This window comes from Sinocyclocheilus rhinocerous, unplaced genomic scaffold, assembly GCF_001515625.1.
Source record: "Sinocyclocheilus rhinocerous isolate Xijiao unplaced genomic scaffold, SAMN03320098_v1.1 scaffold1325, whole genome shotgun sequence".
Classification (NCBI taxonomy): Eukaryota; Metazoa; Chordata; class Actinopteri; order Cypriniformes; family Cyprinidae; genus Sinocyclocheilus; species Sinocyclocheilus rhinocerous.
The window spans coordinates 373,479-387,990 of record NW_015659004.1 but is presented as its reverse complement, the minus strand read 5'-3'; the positions used below and the strand labels follow the sequence as shown (position 1 = coordinate 387,990).

Genomic DNA, 14,512 nt, shown 5'->3' with positions numbered 1-14,512 from the left:
AAACCATTATTTTAAACGTTCATAATATTTCTGTTTTACTATATTTTTGATCAAATAAATGTAGAAATGGTGAGCAAAAGAGACTTATTTCAAAAACATTAAAAAAAAACATTTAGTCCATTTAAACACTTTATGAAGCTGACATTTACTCTTTTGGACATTTGTTATTACAGTAATACCTATATGGGCAAATTAACACAAAGGAATTAATGTGCGATAATGAAGCATTTATTGTAGTGCTGTCAAACGATTAATCGCATCCAAAATAAAAGTTTTTGTTTACATAATATGTGTGTGTGCTGTGTATATTTATTATGTATATATAAATACAAACACATACAGTATATATTGTATGAAATATGAAAATATTTACATGTATATACATTTATATATCTATATTCTTATATTTTATTTTATATATAAATATATTTAATATAAACAACATATTCTTCTTAAATATATACATGCATGTGTTTGTATTTATATATACATAATAAATATACACAGTATACACACATATTATGTAAACAAAAACTTTTATTTTGGATGCGATTAATCGTTTGACAGCACTAATTTATTTCAGGTACATTAATCTCAGGGCGGTTTTAGTGTGTATGCGTGAGCGTTTTATCTGATGCCATGTGCACATTTTCCTGCATGTGTTACTCTTTTTCTCTGTCCCTCAAATACAAGAGGATTTAGGCAGGACAGCTCTTATAAGCTTAAGAGTGTGTGAGACTGAGAGATATCGAGAGAGAGGTCAAGCTGTCATTCTTTGTTAAGGTCAGGAGTCACGTGGCTCACCGAGGCTTTCCCACTGTTACCCAGAAACCCTCACGCTAACAGCACTGACCACAATCATCCGCACAATCATCTGTTAGATCGCGTGAGTGGGCACATATGCTAACAGTTCTGTTTGGAGAATAATAGTAACTGTATTCAAAACTGGTTGTTAAAGTATAATGAGTATGAAAATATTTTATTCATAAGTGCTACAGTGTTGATTTAAGATGGTAATGTGATCATACTGAATCATTAAGCACACTTAACTAAAAAACAGAGCACCTCAATTACAAAGGTACTTCCATGTTCATTTGTAGAAGTACCATTTTTTCAAGTACCTTAATACATACAATAGTACATTAATTTCAGTACAGAGTATTGTGGTTTTGCTCTATTGATTTTGATTAAATGTGCAGGTCTATGATCGTTCAGAAATGTGGTTGGCTTGAACTGATGACATACTGTAGATGGGTCACTTTCAAACATAAATGCGATTCGGGACAAACAACCTCAGACTTTCAAACCTTAACAAGATCAGCTGAGGTTAATGTCGTTGTAATGGAAAATAAGCCATTACTTTTTATGAGTCCTGGCTTCTTTAAGTAGAATCGATTCTGGCTTGATGGGTCAATTACTGGGCCAAAGCATTATCCATTAAACAAGACAAAAAGTACTCACAATTAAACAGTGGACACAAATACATAAATATATAAACAGACACAATATTTGTGAGAATCTGGCAGTGTTAGATAAGAGATATTGAACAATGACGCTCTGCGGCTATAGCACTCATATATACGCAGTGCCCACACACACACACACACACACACACACATTGGCAGAGAGACCTGCAGTGCATTATTCATCTCGCAGCTTCAGTGTTCAAAATCTGATTCTGTTGCTATGGCAACATCGCCAAGGCACCGAGGGGGCAGCGACGGGAGAGAGGGGGAAAATTGATGTGAGGGCGACAGAGGGAAAAAGAGAGAACGCAATACAGAGAGAAAGAAAATATTTTTATCTGCGGCGAGTTTCCTCAGCCCAGGACAAAATCATATGCGCACATATGCTGCTGCTGCTGCTGCAAAAAAAAAACTTCGATCAGTTGGTTTGTCTCATTATTTCCAGTAAACATGTGAAAACATCTGTGTCAAAAACATCTTTGAAACAAAATAAATTTATCCTTGAAGCAATATTACATAAGATTTGTTATAAGAATTTTTTTTGCTGCAATGGCAGATTTTTCATTTGTTTGAAGCATAAACTAACTAAATGTATCATTTTATTTCTTATTTTCTAATAGACACTTGCGGTGTAAAACAATATCAAGAATGTCTATGCTGTAAAATAAACTGAATCAAATACTATTTAAAAAAAGTTTCAGGATGAATTAATTATTAAGTTAATTAATTAATTAATCATAAAATTGGAGAACAGCTAAGAGAAATATTTTTATATTTCTTCTGACCTGTATCATGATTCAAACTAGGTGAACTACCAACTCTGGTCTCTTAACAATTACATTAAATGTTCTTTTGGTATTTTAGAGACGCTCAATATGCTTAAAAAATAATTAATGAAATAATTAAATTTTGAAGAATATTGGTAACTAAATGGTTTCGGGAAATAAAATAATACATTTAGTTAGTTTTATGCTTCAAACTAATAAAAAAATCTGCCATTGCAGCAATAAAAAAAAAAATTATTATTAGGGACGCTCAATATGCTTAAAAAATTATTAATGAAATAATTAAATTTTGAAGAATATTGGTAACTAAATGGTTTCGGGAAATAAAATAATACATTTAGTTAGTTTTATGCTTCAAACAAATAAAAAAATCTGCCATTGCAGCAATAAAAAAAAAATTATTCAATTTTCTGAAAATAAATCATATGTAATATTGCTTCATGGATACATTTATTTTGTTTCAAAAATGAGTATTTTGAACAGTTCTGAATGAGAACACATTCATTGAGCTACTAAAGGCACAAAATATTAGAGAGATCAGGGTTTTAGGAGAGCGCTCCGGTGTTTTAGGTCACTCAATGGAGCATGTGCACATGTGTGCATTAGTCCATGTGTGCACTATTTGATGTGCTTAACGATGCATGAGACACAACGTGTTTCATCTGAGCCATCATATCAGCATGACATCTCTCATCTCTGCCATGGACCCATCACTCAGTGTGATCCGCAACTCGCTCTCTTTTCCCAGTTAAGCTTTATCTGCCTCAATCAATCAGTCATCATTGTCCTTTTCTCTGGGTCTTTCTGCATCCATCTCTCTCTAAGGGAAATAATCTCTTCTTTGTTTGTCAATCACAGCATTGAATGGCAGAGCATGAAGTCAGATATAGGACAGATGAGAGAAAGGAGGAGGAAGGGAAGGCAGAAGGGGTGGAACAGAGGGGAGGAGATCGTCTGATGACCCTTGTGGGGTGACAAATGGGAGGAGAGACCAGAAAATAATCTGAACAGAAGACAAAGGCAACATAAAAGCAATTAGAACAATAATCAATAAGAGTTAATGAAAACAAAACGCTCTAAAATTTGTATGCAAAATTATGGCTTATTATTTACACAAATTAATGTAACTTTGTTTACTTTATAAGAGTTTTCCCCTTCAGCAGCTAAATGTCAATGTATTTACAATGATTATTTGCAAAGGCATTGATAATCATTATTGATGTACATTATTTTTATTATTATTATTATTCACATTAATAATAATAATAGTTAAATATTGCGTTTAACACATTGTATTTGTTTTGTATTTTCACAAAAGAAATATTTTAAACAATAATTAGCAGTCCTCCTGTTAAAAAATGCTTCCCCAAATGAAATTACTATTATTTTTGAAAAAATGAAAATAAATAAAATGATGTACACTTTTAAGAGTTTAACAGTTTTGCCATAACAGATCAGAGGTAGGGTCTCTCCTTCATGGTAGCCGCCATGGTGAGGTCACATGACCTGCTGAATATTACTCACTTCATCTCAGTAACTTCCATATTATCAGACACTTTTGGTTAGATTAATCAATAAATTAATCATGGCTAACAAATATGCCTGTGAATGTTTTTTTTATCTCTAAAATGGCATAAGTAACTAAAATGAGCTTTCACATCATAGGGTCGTGCACAAAAAAATTACATCTTTAATTAGAACAGAACCGTTTAAAATCCGTTTGCTACAATCACAGCTTTTTATTTACATAAATGAAGGAGCCCAAAATCTCAGGTCACGACAAGCAGTTCTTTTTAGATAATCTAAAGTAGTTCTGTGCGGCTTCTATTTCAAGACTAAATCACTTTATTTCTGCATCACGACCACTGAAAAGAGCAGCTGGTATTATTAAACAGGGTCATTGCAGGACAATGGGGTATACGTCGAACGTCACCTGACAAAACCGGAGAACAGGTCTCATCGCATTCATTTGTCTGAGAAAGTGTTAACAGCATTATGAACTGATGGCGATATCTATGCACTTTTAAGGTAATCAGTTAACCTAACTAGGGTTGCAAAGGGGTGAAAAATTTCTGGTAAATTTCCGGAAACTTTCCAAAAATTCCTGGAATATTCCCCCAAAATCCTGGAAAGTTTGCAAAATTTCTGGAATGTTTCCTAAATTTACTGGAAATGTTCCACCTTTTTGCAACCCTAAACCTAACTAGCAATTTTATTATTGGTGTTTTATTTCAAATAAAAAATTCAATAAAAAAACTTTTCGATATCAATCTGCATATGCGATGGACATCAGTTTGGCTCATCTTTGAGAAAAATAGCTCCATATTTAACAAAGCACATACAAAAGAGCTGAACCGGAAGCAATGCGACCTCTTTTAAAGAATACGGAAGTTTGTTGCACATAACCCTAATTTAGCCGGCATTATTCTAACCCCTAACTAATGCAGGCACTTGATTAAACTATTTAACCTCCGTGTCCTGGGTTCAGCGTGGACTGGCTGCCAGCCTGAACTGACCTCTCACCTCTCTCTATATTTAAAGAGATCTGACAGGAATGATTAGAGATGTTTTCACAAGAGACCAAATGTATACAACAAGACACACTGCAGCTAGCTTAGACAAATAGAACAGAAAGATGATATATATATAGTACCATGTCAGTCTATAAAAACTGTTTAAAATATTGAAATGTCAAGGTCAACTAAAGTAATGTAACTGATTTAGCAAAAGTGACAAGAAAGCAGATGGAAGCTTGTTAACCCAACAATCAAATGTAACAGCATGTGGATTCTAAAAAGTTTTCTAACAGGACATATCCTGAACAATGAAAGGGTTAACAAAGCAAAGCCTGTGCGCCCGAGAACCAGACAGGGATTATTACTAAAAATACCATCCGTTTCACACTGCGCAAGGAGAAACACACACCTACTATTTCAAATGAATCACGGCCAGCGGCGCTCATCAGCGTGGGTTAGGCGTTTAATAAGCTGCCATATGTGTTACATGATTTATGTGTCATACAGCAATTACTTATGAGCTCTTTAGTTCTTTTTTTTTTTTGGCTTTTTGTAACAAATATATATCTTTTTGGACTGAAGGTTCCTGTTTGAATTTATTATTCTCTAGGAATTTACTACTCTCTTGGCAGATATTTAATGGGATGGATCAACTAAAAAAATGTATATTCCATCATTCCATCATCATTTACTCACCCTCATGTCATTCCAAACCTGTATGATTTTCTTACTTCTGTTGAACATAAAATATATTGTGAATAATGCCTTTTTATACATATAATAGATGTCAGAACATTGTTTGGTTACTAACATTCTTCAAAATATCTTCTTTTATGTTCCACAGAAGAAAGAATGTCACAGGTTTGGAACAACATGAGGGTATAAGTTTCTTTCTTATGTTGAACACAAAAGAAGATATTTGTTGTTGGTCCCCTTTGACTTCTAGGGAAAGAAATACTATGGAAGTCAAAGGAGACCATCAACTGTTTGATTGCCAGCATTCTTCAAAATATCTTATTTTATGTTCAACATGAGAAAGAAACTCATACAGGTTTAGAACAACACAAGGGTGAGTAAATGATAACATTGATGAACTATTCCTTTAAGTCTCTTGCATTTGTACACTCAAATATCTTATTTTATGTTCAACATGAGAAAGAAACTCATACAGGTTTTATTTTGTAGTGAACTATTCCTTTAAGTCTCTTGCATTTGTACACTCAAAAACTGATGTTTTTATCAGCTGTTTCGACTCTCATTCTGACGGCACCCATTCACTACAAAGTATCCATTGGTGAGCATGTGATGTAATGCTAAATTCATCCAAATCTGTTCTGATGAAGAAATAAACCCATTTACAGAATTACAGAATTTTCAACAAATTTTCATTTTTGGGTGAACTATTACTTTACAATTATTCAACAACAAGCTTCCATTTCAGTTTTCTGCCAATGTTGGCAGTGGACAACAAGGGAGTTCTCGAAGTTTAGGAGCACAGCCAAAATGTTCCCAACTGGATGGATTTCATTGACAGATTTATTTGTGTGGAAGTTCAATCGTGACACGCAATTAACTGGAACTTATGATGTGTATTGCCACATGATGTGTGCGTGGAGGCAGCTATGAGTGTTTCATGTTTAACTGTGTAAGAGTGCAAACCACGGACCTGCACACGAGCGTGGCGATGATCACGCACCAAGCGGTGCAGCAGCAGTCTGCGTTGGGCGAGTCCTGGTTCTTCCTGCGACGGCAGCATAGCCAAAAGGAATAGAAGAGGAGGAAGAGGAGGTCGAGCGCCAAGCACACCAATGCTACTGCACCTAGCAACAACACAGACTGCAAAGAGAGAGAGAGAAAGGGAGTCATTTAGACTTCATTGTTTTTAGTGTAGCAGTAAATGAACCGTGAACAATTAAGAATACAATGAGGCCATTGAATGCTGGTTCTTCCAATCAAAATCTTTTGTTATTGTACAGTATCGCATGTTTTCTTTAACTGTAATCTGGAGTAACATATTGTTTAAGACTATTATACTTATTGGTGTACAAGCTGCTATTCTGGATGGGAAGCACTCTGACTTTAGATAAAAGGGGAGTTACTTTCAGGAGTCCTGCATGTTTAATCCAGATCTACATCTACAAGCTCTTCCATTGAACCAGAAGTGTCATGAATGATCTAGATTTTTCTCCATATGCAGCAAATGTAGGTCAGGCTGTACATGGGGGACTTCTTTTGGTCTCATAAACACACACACACAACATGGTGCCAAGAACTAGGATATGATACTAAATCAACATCCCTTGTTAGTTCTGGAACAACGTTCCTATCAAAAATCACAGTCTGAAAGTTATTCCTAACCATAATCTACACCTAAAAAAGGAAATGATCTTCTGAATGTTCGTCCTGTACTAACAAGCTGTTTGAGAAGCATGTCCTATTTTAGTCAATCACATTAAAATTACATTAAAAATATGGTTTTGGTAGTTCACATTTGTCTTTTTCTTTCAGTTTTTTTTAAACATACAAAGATAAGAAATAGTTAGCTTCCTCTGGAATATATTTTGTTTAATGGAATATATTGGGGATATCCTTTGTTTACTCAAGCAGCACATTATTTTTGCAATGCACTTTTTTTATATCAACTACATTTTTACATTTTGTTTTCTGAAGTCAATTTGAGTGATGCTTGCTCATGCAAAACATTCTAGGTTGTTGCCAGGGCAAGGGTTGCTAATAGCTGGAATACACTACACGACTTTGGCCCAGATTTACAGTCTGGACAAGCTGAAGCTCGTTGCTGAAAATGTGAGCCAGTCTGCAGATTCGGGTTGACAGATTTCTTAGAAACTCATGCAGTGTATGATGATAACAGAAAATCTGTCCAGATTTGAAATATCTCTTTGGATTTGAGACTTTAGTCTTTGCAACTTTACAGATCTTCTTTATGCACCAAGAGCTTGTAACACTTCAAAGAGAAAGGAAAACTTGAAATCGCATCATATGACCCCTTTAAGGGCAAATTTAGCAAGCACCTTTAATTACAAAAAGCATTTATTTTAAAACAGTGGTTCACTAGCAAACTAGTGCAAACAAAAATTATTTAAAATATTATTATTATTCATATATTATAACATTCTCATTTAATTAATGCTAAAACAACATACAATTAAGATCTCCCTCAAAAACTTTTTAAAAAATTTTTTTATTAAAGAACATATAGCTCCTGAAAAGTCGGGAATCACAAAATGAATTTTCAAAGTCAAAATTTTGATAACCTCTATTCTACAAACCTTACTGAAAGACAATTCAGGGCATGAAAGGAAATGCAGCAGCATCAAACTGCTGATAATCACATGCTCAGGTTTTTTTTAAATCGAGTAAGATCACTCATTTGTCCTCAAATGCCCAGATTGACCCAGTTTGATACACATTCGGCCCTGTACAGACTCTCATCATGGCAAAAACACCAACAGCAGCGACATTTAGTGATGTAATTTTCACCCTTAAAGTTAAACTTACATGCTCGCTGTTATCTTGAGTGGGCTGAGATATTGTGTTATGACTTAAAACTGGTGTCATGAGATTTTCACATTAATATCCATCCCTGGTTGTCTGTGAGATTGAGGGACCTGTGAGCGAGTTGATGTCGGCTTCTGTCTGTTGATGTGTCAAAGCTCATTTGAGTCAGTCACCAATGACAGCATCCGTAAAGAGATTAGAGAGGATTCATTATCAGCTGTCTCACACACACACACTTACATTGCAAATCTAAATGAGGATATACCATAGGCTTATTTTGTTTTTATATAAAACTAAACCAGGTTTACGAAGCTGAGATTTCCTGGACATGTGATGAAGTTTAGGTAGCTGATTTAATTGTGCTCACAAAAGGAGACTAGCAGCAATCAAGACCAAAGAGAAGAGACTAGACAAAAAAATCCAGGAGAGGATGGGAATGGGGGAGGGAGTCTGCAACTCTCAAATGTAATTATCTTATTACCAGCCCTCAGAGACACAGGGAAGGAGAGACTGAACTTAAGCTTGTATTGGGCTGACTCTATAGTAATAAAGAGCAGGATGGCAGGAAGTTGGCATTATCTAATTGCAGGAATGCCTGAAAACCAAACCCGAATTGTTTATGAATGTGTGTGCAGTGCACAAATCAAATATGTTTTTAAAGTCAACATTTTTCTGTAATTATTTTTAAGCAGTAGAACTGGTAAATATAAACAGTGCAATAGTATCAACCGTAACCACAAAACTCATGGAAACAGAAGTGTTAGCATTCCTTTGTGTTAGTCTCACAATCCATCTCAGGTCTTGACAAATCATAATAAACAATTCTTCACACAATATTTGAATTAAGTAAATACTGTATAAAAAATTTTAAAAGAGTGCAAAATAAGAGAAATTTCATAATTTGTTTATTTTTGTACTTAAAGTTTACTTACAGTACATCGTATTTAATATTTAAGTGTATTTGAAGCAAAAAAAATTTAAAATAATAGTATAAACATATCAGACGACCCCTACTAAAATAAACTACTATACTACATTAAACTGTGCTGTCTATTGAACAGATCTAAAACAGTTTTTTTTATATATGGGATCTTCATCCAAAAAGAAAAAACAGAAAATTTCACTTATGTGCACGTAAATTACTGTAAAATATTTACTTGAATTTTAAGTATATTTTGTGTAGAATACGAACTGTGTATAAAAAAATAATTCAATTATTTACATCAACATAGATACTAGCCTATATAAAACAGAGCTATTTTGAGTAGCTATATTACATCAGCAGTTACATATAAAAAAAAAAACAGCCAGATCAAAGCCAGATTATTTCATTAATGTGCATGTAAATCTTGCAAATCTTCATGTAGATCTTTAGGATCTGTACTGAGTGAATAATAGTTAAGCTAAAACAGTAATCAGTCACTTAAGCACAATGCCATTTTCCTCTCTACTCAGTGTTTGTGTTATTTGTACGTGTGTTTGTGTGTGTACAGTGCCGTGTTCATCGTTTCATCGCCACTGCTCGTGACTTCCTGCCAGCTGGGCCCCTTTCCTGCCCAGTATGCTTTTAATTATTTCAACATTCCCTGCTGAGCAAAAAACCCTAGTGCTTTTTCCACACATCAAACGAGAACGGCAACACAGCTGTAGAAGCTGTCTTCAGCAAATGGAAATCTTCTCAAATGATTGCATAAATAGTCATAAAGTCATCAATTCCTCTCATTCTGGCCGCATGAACAGACAAAAATTGTGCCAAGATCTTTAGTACAGTAACGCTGAGAAAACGGTAGCCTGATACCAACCACAACAGATGTACAGCATCTGCTAATCCCATTTCCACCATACAGGAAGTAGACAGCAAGGTGAACAAAGGAAACTTCAGGGGGTTTTTTTAGTACACAAATAATGGTAACAGAGGAAAACTTGCATCTTTAGTTTAGCTACTACAATTCTTAATAGGACTCTACAGAACATCATCTACAACAATTACAGTGTTATGAATCATATAGTGATTTGGTTCATTTGGATACTTGGTTTCAACAAAACAATTTAAAAAGATTCAGATTCACTTAAAGAAATAGTTCATCCAAAAAACAAAAATTCTGTCACACACACACACACACACACACACACAAATCTGTATAAAAAATAAACCAGCAACAATGGCTTGGTTGATATAATGATTAAAAGAAAATAACGTTTCAGAGCATGGACATAAATACTGAGATGTTTGAAAATCAAATAAATATATAATTTACATAAATTATGCTTTTCTTTTTTCAATACATGACAAAAAAGGGAATTCACACAGCAAACGCCTAGTGTTTCCAACTAGTGCCTTAAAATGTAAAAGATTTAAGTACTGAAGATAGTCCATGATGGACTGAACCATTTGCTTTTTGTTTTATTCTTTTTGTGCACAGTCACTTTTTTTAGTGCACTTGTCACTTTACGTTAATCGTCAATAAAATACTTATTTTCAATGGATCTTGAACTCTGAATTTGTTTGGTTTGCAGATTCCCTTTTTTGTCTTTTGTGTTCTGTTAACTGAATCTATGCATAAAAAATACTTTTTTTATGTACAAATTGGCACAGGACTTTCATATTTTCTTTTTTTTCTTCAGTGAAGTACTATGAAAGCCAGGACCAGTGATGTTTTGGACCCCATTGATTTTCATTGTATGGACAAAAATATTTTGGGGTGAATTATCTCTCCAACAGTATTCCCAGAAGCCCCTGTGTGGCTATGCTACTGTTGTTGTGAAACAGGCTTAAATATTTAGTTAAATACTAATGTGTATATCCATGTTCTCAATTAAGTTACACAGACTGTAAAAAGTTGTCTTATTTGTTGTACTAACATGTGTCACCCACTTATTTATCTCCCAAACAAAGCTCTCAAGCGAATTACAGGCACTTTGTGTATTAATTGACTAATTCATTAAAAAGAACTGATTCCAAAGAACAATTCATTAGTAAATCAGACAATCGCTATTATCTTCTCAAAAGAAAGACACAAGGACACCCAGTGTGGATGTGGATGAGGTCCATGTGGCATTAAAGTACAGAGAAAAGAGGAGGACAAAGTGCTGATATGTTTTGGCAGCTACTGGGCCAGATCCAGACAAACTATTGTGCTGAGTGCCCTGAGATCCAAGTGATGTTTTCAATCCAAAAGTGCATATGAATGTCTTCTTATCGGTGCCAGGATGTAAGCACAGTTTTAAGGGTGGTCGAAGGGAGGCCGTGGGGGATGAATAATGCTGACGTGTGTTCACATGGGTGCATGATGTGTGCCATTTTTGTCCCATTTAAAAGGAAGTAGAGCTGGACTGCTGCGTCTGTTGAAAAATCTGTTTACAAAGGTGTCTGTTTAAAAAGACACTCTATATTCCAGCTAAAACTATAACTATTTTATATAGCATTTTTAAATTACACATATATTGTATGATTATTTAAAATTCCATTTTTATGACCCCATATTAATAACTATGAAAGACATGTAGAATATTTGTACTATTTATGTATTAAGACAATAATACTTGTATTCATCAATAATTAAATTGATCAAAAGCGACAGTATAGACTTTTACATAGTCCATAAAAAAAATAAAAAAATCGAATAAATCCTGAAAGAAATTATCACAATTTCAACACAAAAAAAATCAGCAGAACAACTGTTTTCAACATTGATAATCAGAAATGTTTCTTGAGCACTAAATCAACATATTAGAATAATTTCTGAAATACCGCGACATTGAAGACGAGTAATTTTTCAGGTTTTCGGCTTTGCCATTACACTTTGATATATTAATAAACTATAATAAATTAGATATATAATGTCATAGATATTTTACGTAAATATTAAAATAAAAAACAGTCCATTTAAATAGTAATAATATTTCACAATATTACTGTTTTCACTGTATTTTTTTCAAATAAATGCAGCCTTGGTGAGCATAAGAGAAGAAAAATAACCAACTAAATAAAATTATATTTAAATAAAATATATATACAGTATATATTTTGAAAATGTGAAAATCATTTGTAAGTCGCTTTGGATAAAAGTGTCTGCTAAATGACTAAATGTAAATGTAAATATATATATTTTAAATAAATATATTTAATAAATAAACAACAGTTTTACTAACATAACATTTTTCTTAAATATATACGTGCATGTGTGTGTATGTATATATACTTAATAAATATACACAGTACACTACACACACATATATTATGTAGTCGCTTTGGATAAAAGTGTCTGCTAAATGACTAAATGTAAATGTAAATATATATATTTTAAATAAATATATTTAATAAATAAACAACAGTTTTACTAACATAACATTTTTCTTAAATATATACGTGCATGTGTGTGTATTTATATATACTTGATAAATATACACAGTACACTACACACACATTTATTATGTAAACAAAAACGTTTATTTTGGATGCGATTAATCACGATTAATTGTTTGACAGCTTTATTTAAAATATATATTCATCTATGTATCAACTACCACAGCAGATATTTTAAGGCATTTAAAACCATTGTACCGGCATAGTAGTGTCGGTGTGAACGAGTGCAGACCCCCATATGTCCCAGCATGCATGCATGAGAGTGTGAGAATGAGAGCGAGGGGGTACTGGCATAAAGACGATGTGTCTATTTGACAAAAGGATGCCTGCAAAGCACTCTGGGATACATTAGGGATTAAACCCCATTTTCACAGAAGCCCACAGAAAGGGGTGCATTCATCTTTTATCAAAAAGAGAATAACAACACCCAGCCCCCTCCTCTTCCTCTCCTCTCCTCACCCTCCCTCAGTCTCTTCCCTTCTGCTCTGCCAGACCAGACAGACCCAAAGGCTTGTCATGACCTCATCTCATCCAGATTTACCCCCACATACCCCGTGGCTTTCCTGTGACCTCAGATCCAACAAGCATCCCAGATAAACCAGGCCTTGCTGACACACAAGCACACAGGCTTCACTGAGTTGAATGCAATCGCTTAAAATACATCTTGACCTTGGAAAACTATTCACAGCAAAAAATGAAAGCCAAGAGTTTTTGCAACCGAATCTGCTGTGATTAATGAGCCGATGTCTCTAAAGGAACTTTACAAATTGATGATGCATTGCAGTATTGAATTGCATTCACCTGATCTCTCCACACCACAGTGTTGGAACCTTGGAGATCAATTTCTATTACCGCAGCCTTGAGTTTCTTTTCATCGTGGATTTCTTTTTTGGAAACAAGTGACTGTTGTTGGCCATTTTACCATACAGCGCTGGAGAGCTCTGGATGTGGTCAGTGACAGCTATAGCTAGTGAGAAAAGGCAACTATGGCTGCAATTTCACACAGCTGGATGCCATTTCTTACTGGTCCTCTGGAGAGTGGTTGCTTTGACAAAAAAACTTATTTTATGAAGTGGACAGTAAACAGCCCTACTTGACATATGATCTTGAAATGTGCCTCCATGACCTTCATTTCTGTCTGAAAGAAGTTCAACTCTTAAAACAGTGAAAACAACAAAAAAAAAAAAGTAGTGTGGCAGGCTGGCAGCACCATGGTACAATAATGGTGTCAGATTGTAATACCGTGGTAGTCAATCAATTTGGCTGGACGATGTATACAATATTCACAAATTATTAAAATATTATTTTGTTAAAGTCTGCATGAAATGAAAATTCACTCTATTTTTGAAATGTGTATTTTTGAACTTACTGCAAACAATTTATGGTTGCAATTTTTATTTCTTTATTTTTTCTTTTGACTTTGTATTTTCTAATCAAAATGTAATAAATCCGATCTTCTGGTGAAACGACAGACTTCTCTCTGGTGATGTAAGTCCCTGTGGACACTTCAGTTTCCTTACGATTTTAAAAATCTAAAATTAATAAACTTCACAATGATTTTTTTTTATGTTCTTTTTATTCGACCATTACATTTACATTTACATTTTTACATTTAGTCATTTTGCAGATGCTTTTATCCAAAGCGACTTACAATTGGGGAATACATAAAGGGATTCTTCTTAAAGAGGCAAACAGACACAGGAAGTGCTGAAATACCAAGTTTTAGGCATTGTTCAAATAAGTACAAGCTAGAAAGGGAAGGAATAAGTAAAGAGAGAGAAAAAGGTTTTATTTTGAATTTTAAAGAGATGAGTTTTCAGCTGTCGCTTGAAAATTGTCAGGGATTCAGCATTCCGGATA

The 14,512-nt window shown here is 34.1% G+C and overlaps 1 protein-coding gene across 1 annotated transcript in view; it reads right to left on the bottom strand.

Moving 5' to 3' along the window:
• Positions 1 to 14,512, bottom strand: part of ttyh3b (tweety family member 3b) — a 41,189-nt gene that overhangs the window by 20,859 nt on the left and 5,818 nt on the right. Inside the window, exon 3 of the mRNA XM_016531714.1 lies at positions 6,434 to 6,603. Within this exon, the coding sequence (XP_016387200.1) occupies positions 6,434 to 6,603 (170 nt within the window). The remainder of the gene's footprint in view (positions 1 to 6,433; positions 6,604 to 14,512) is intronic.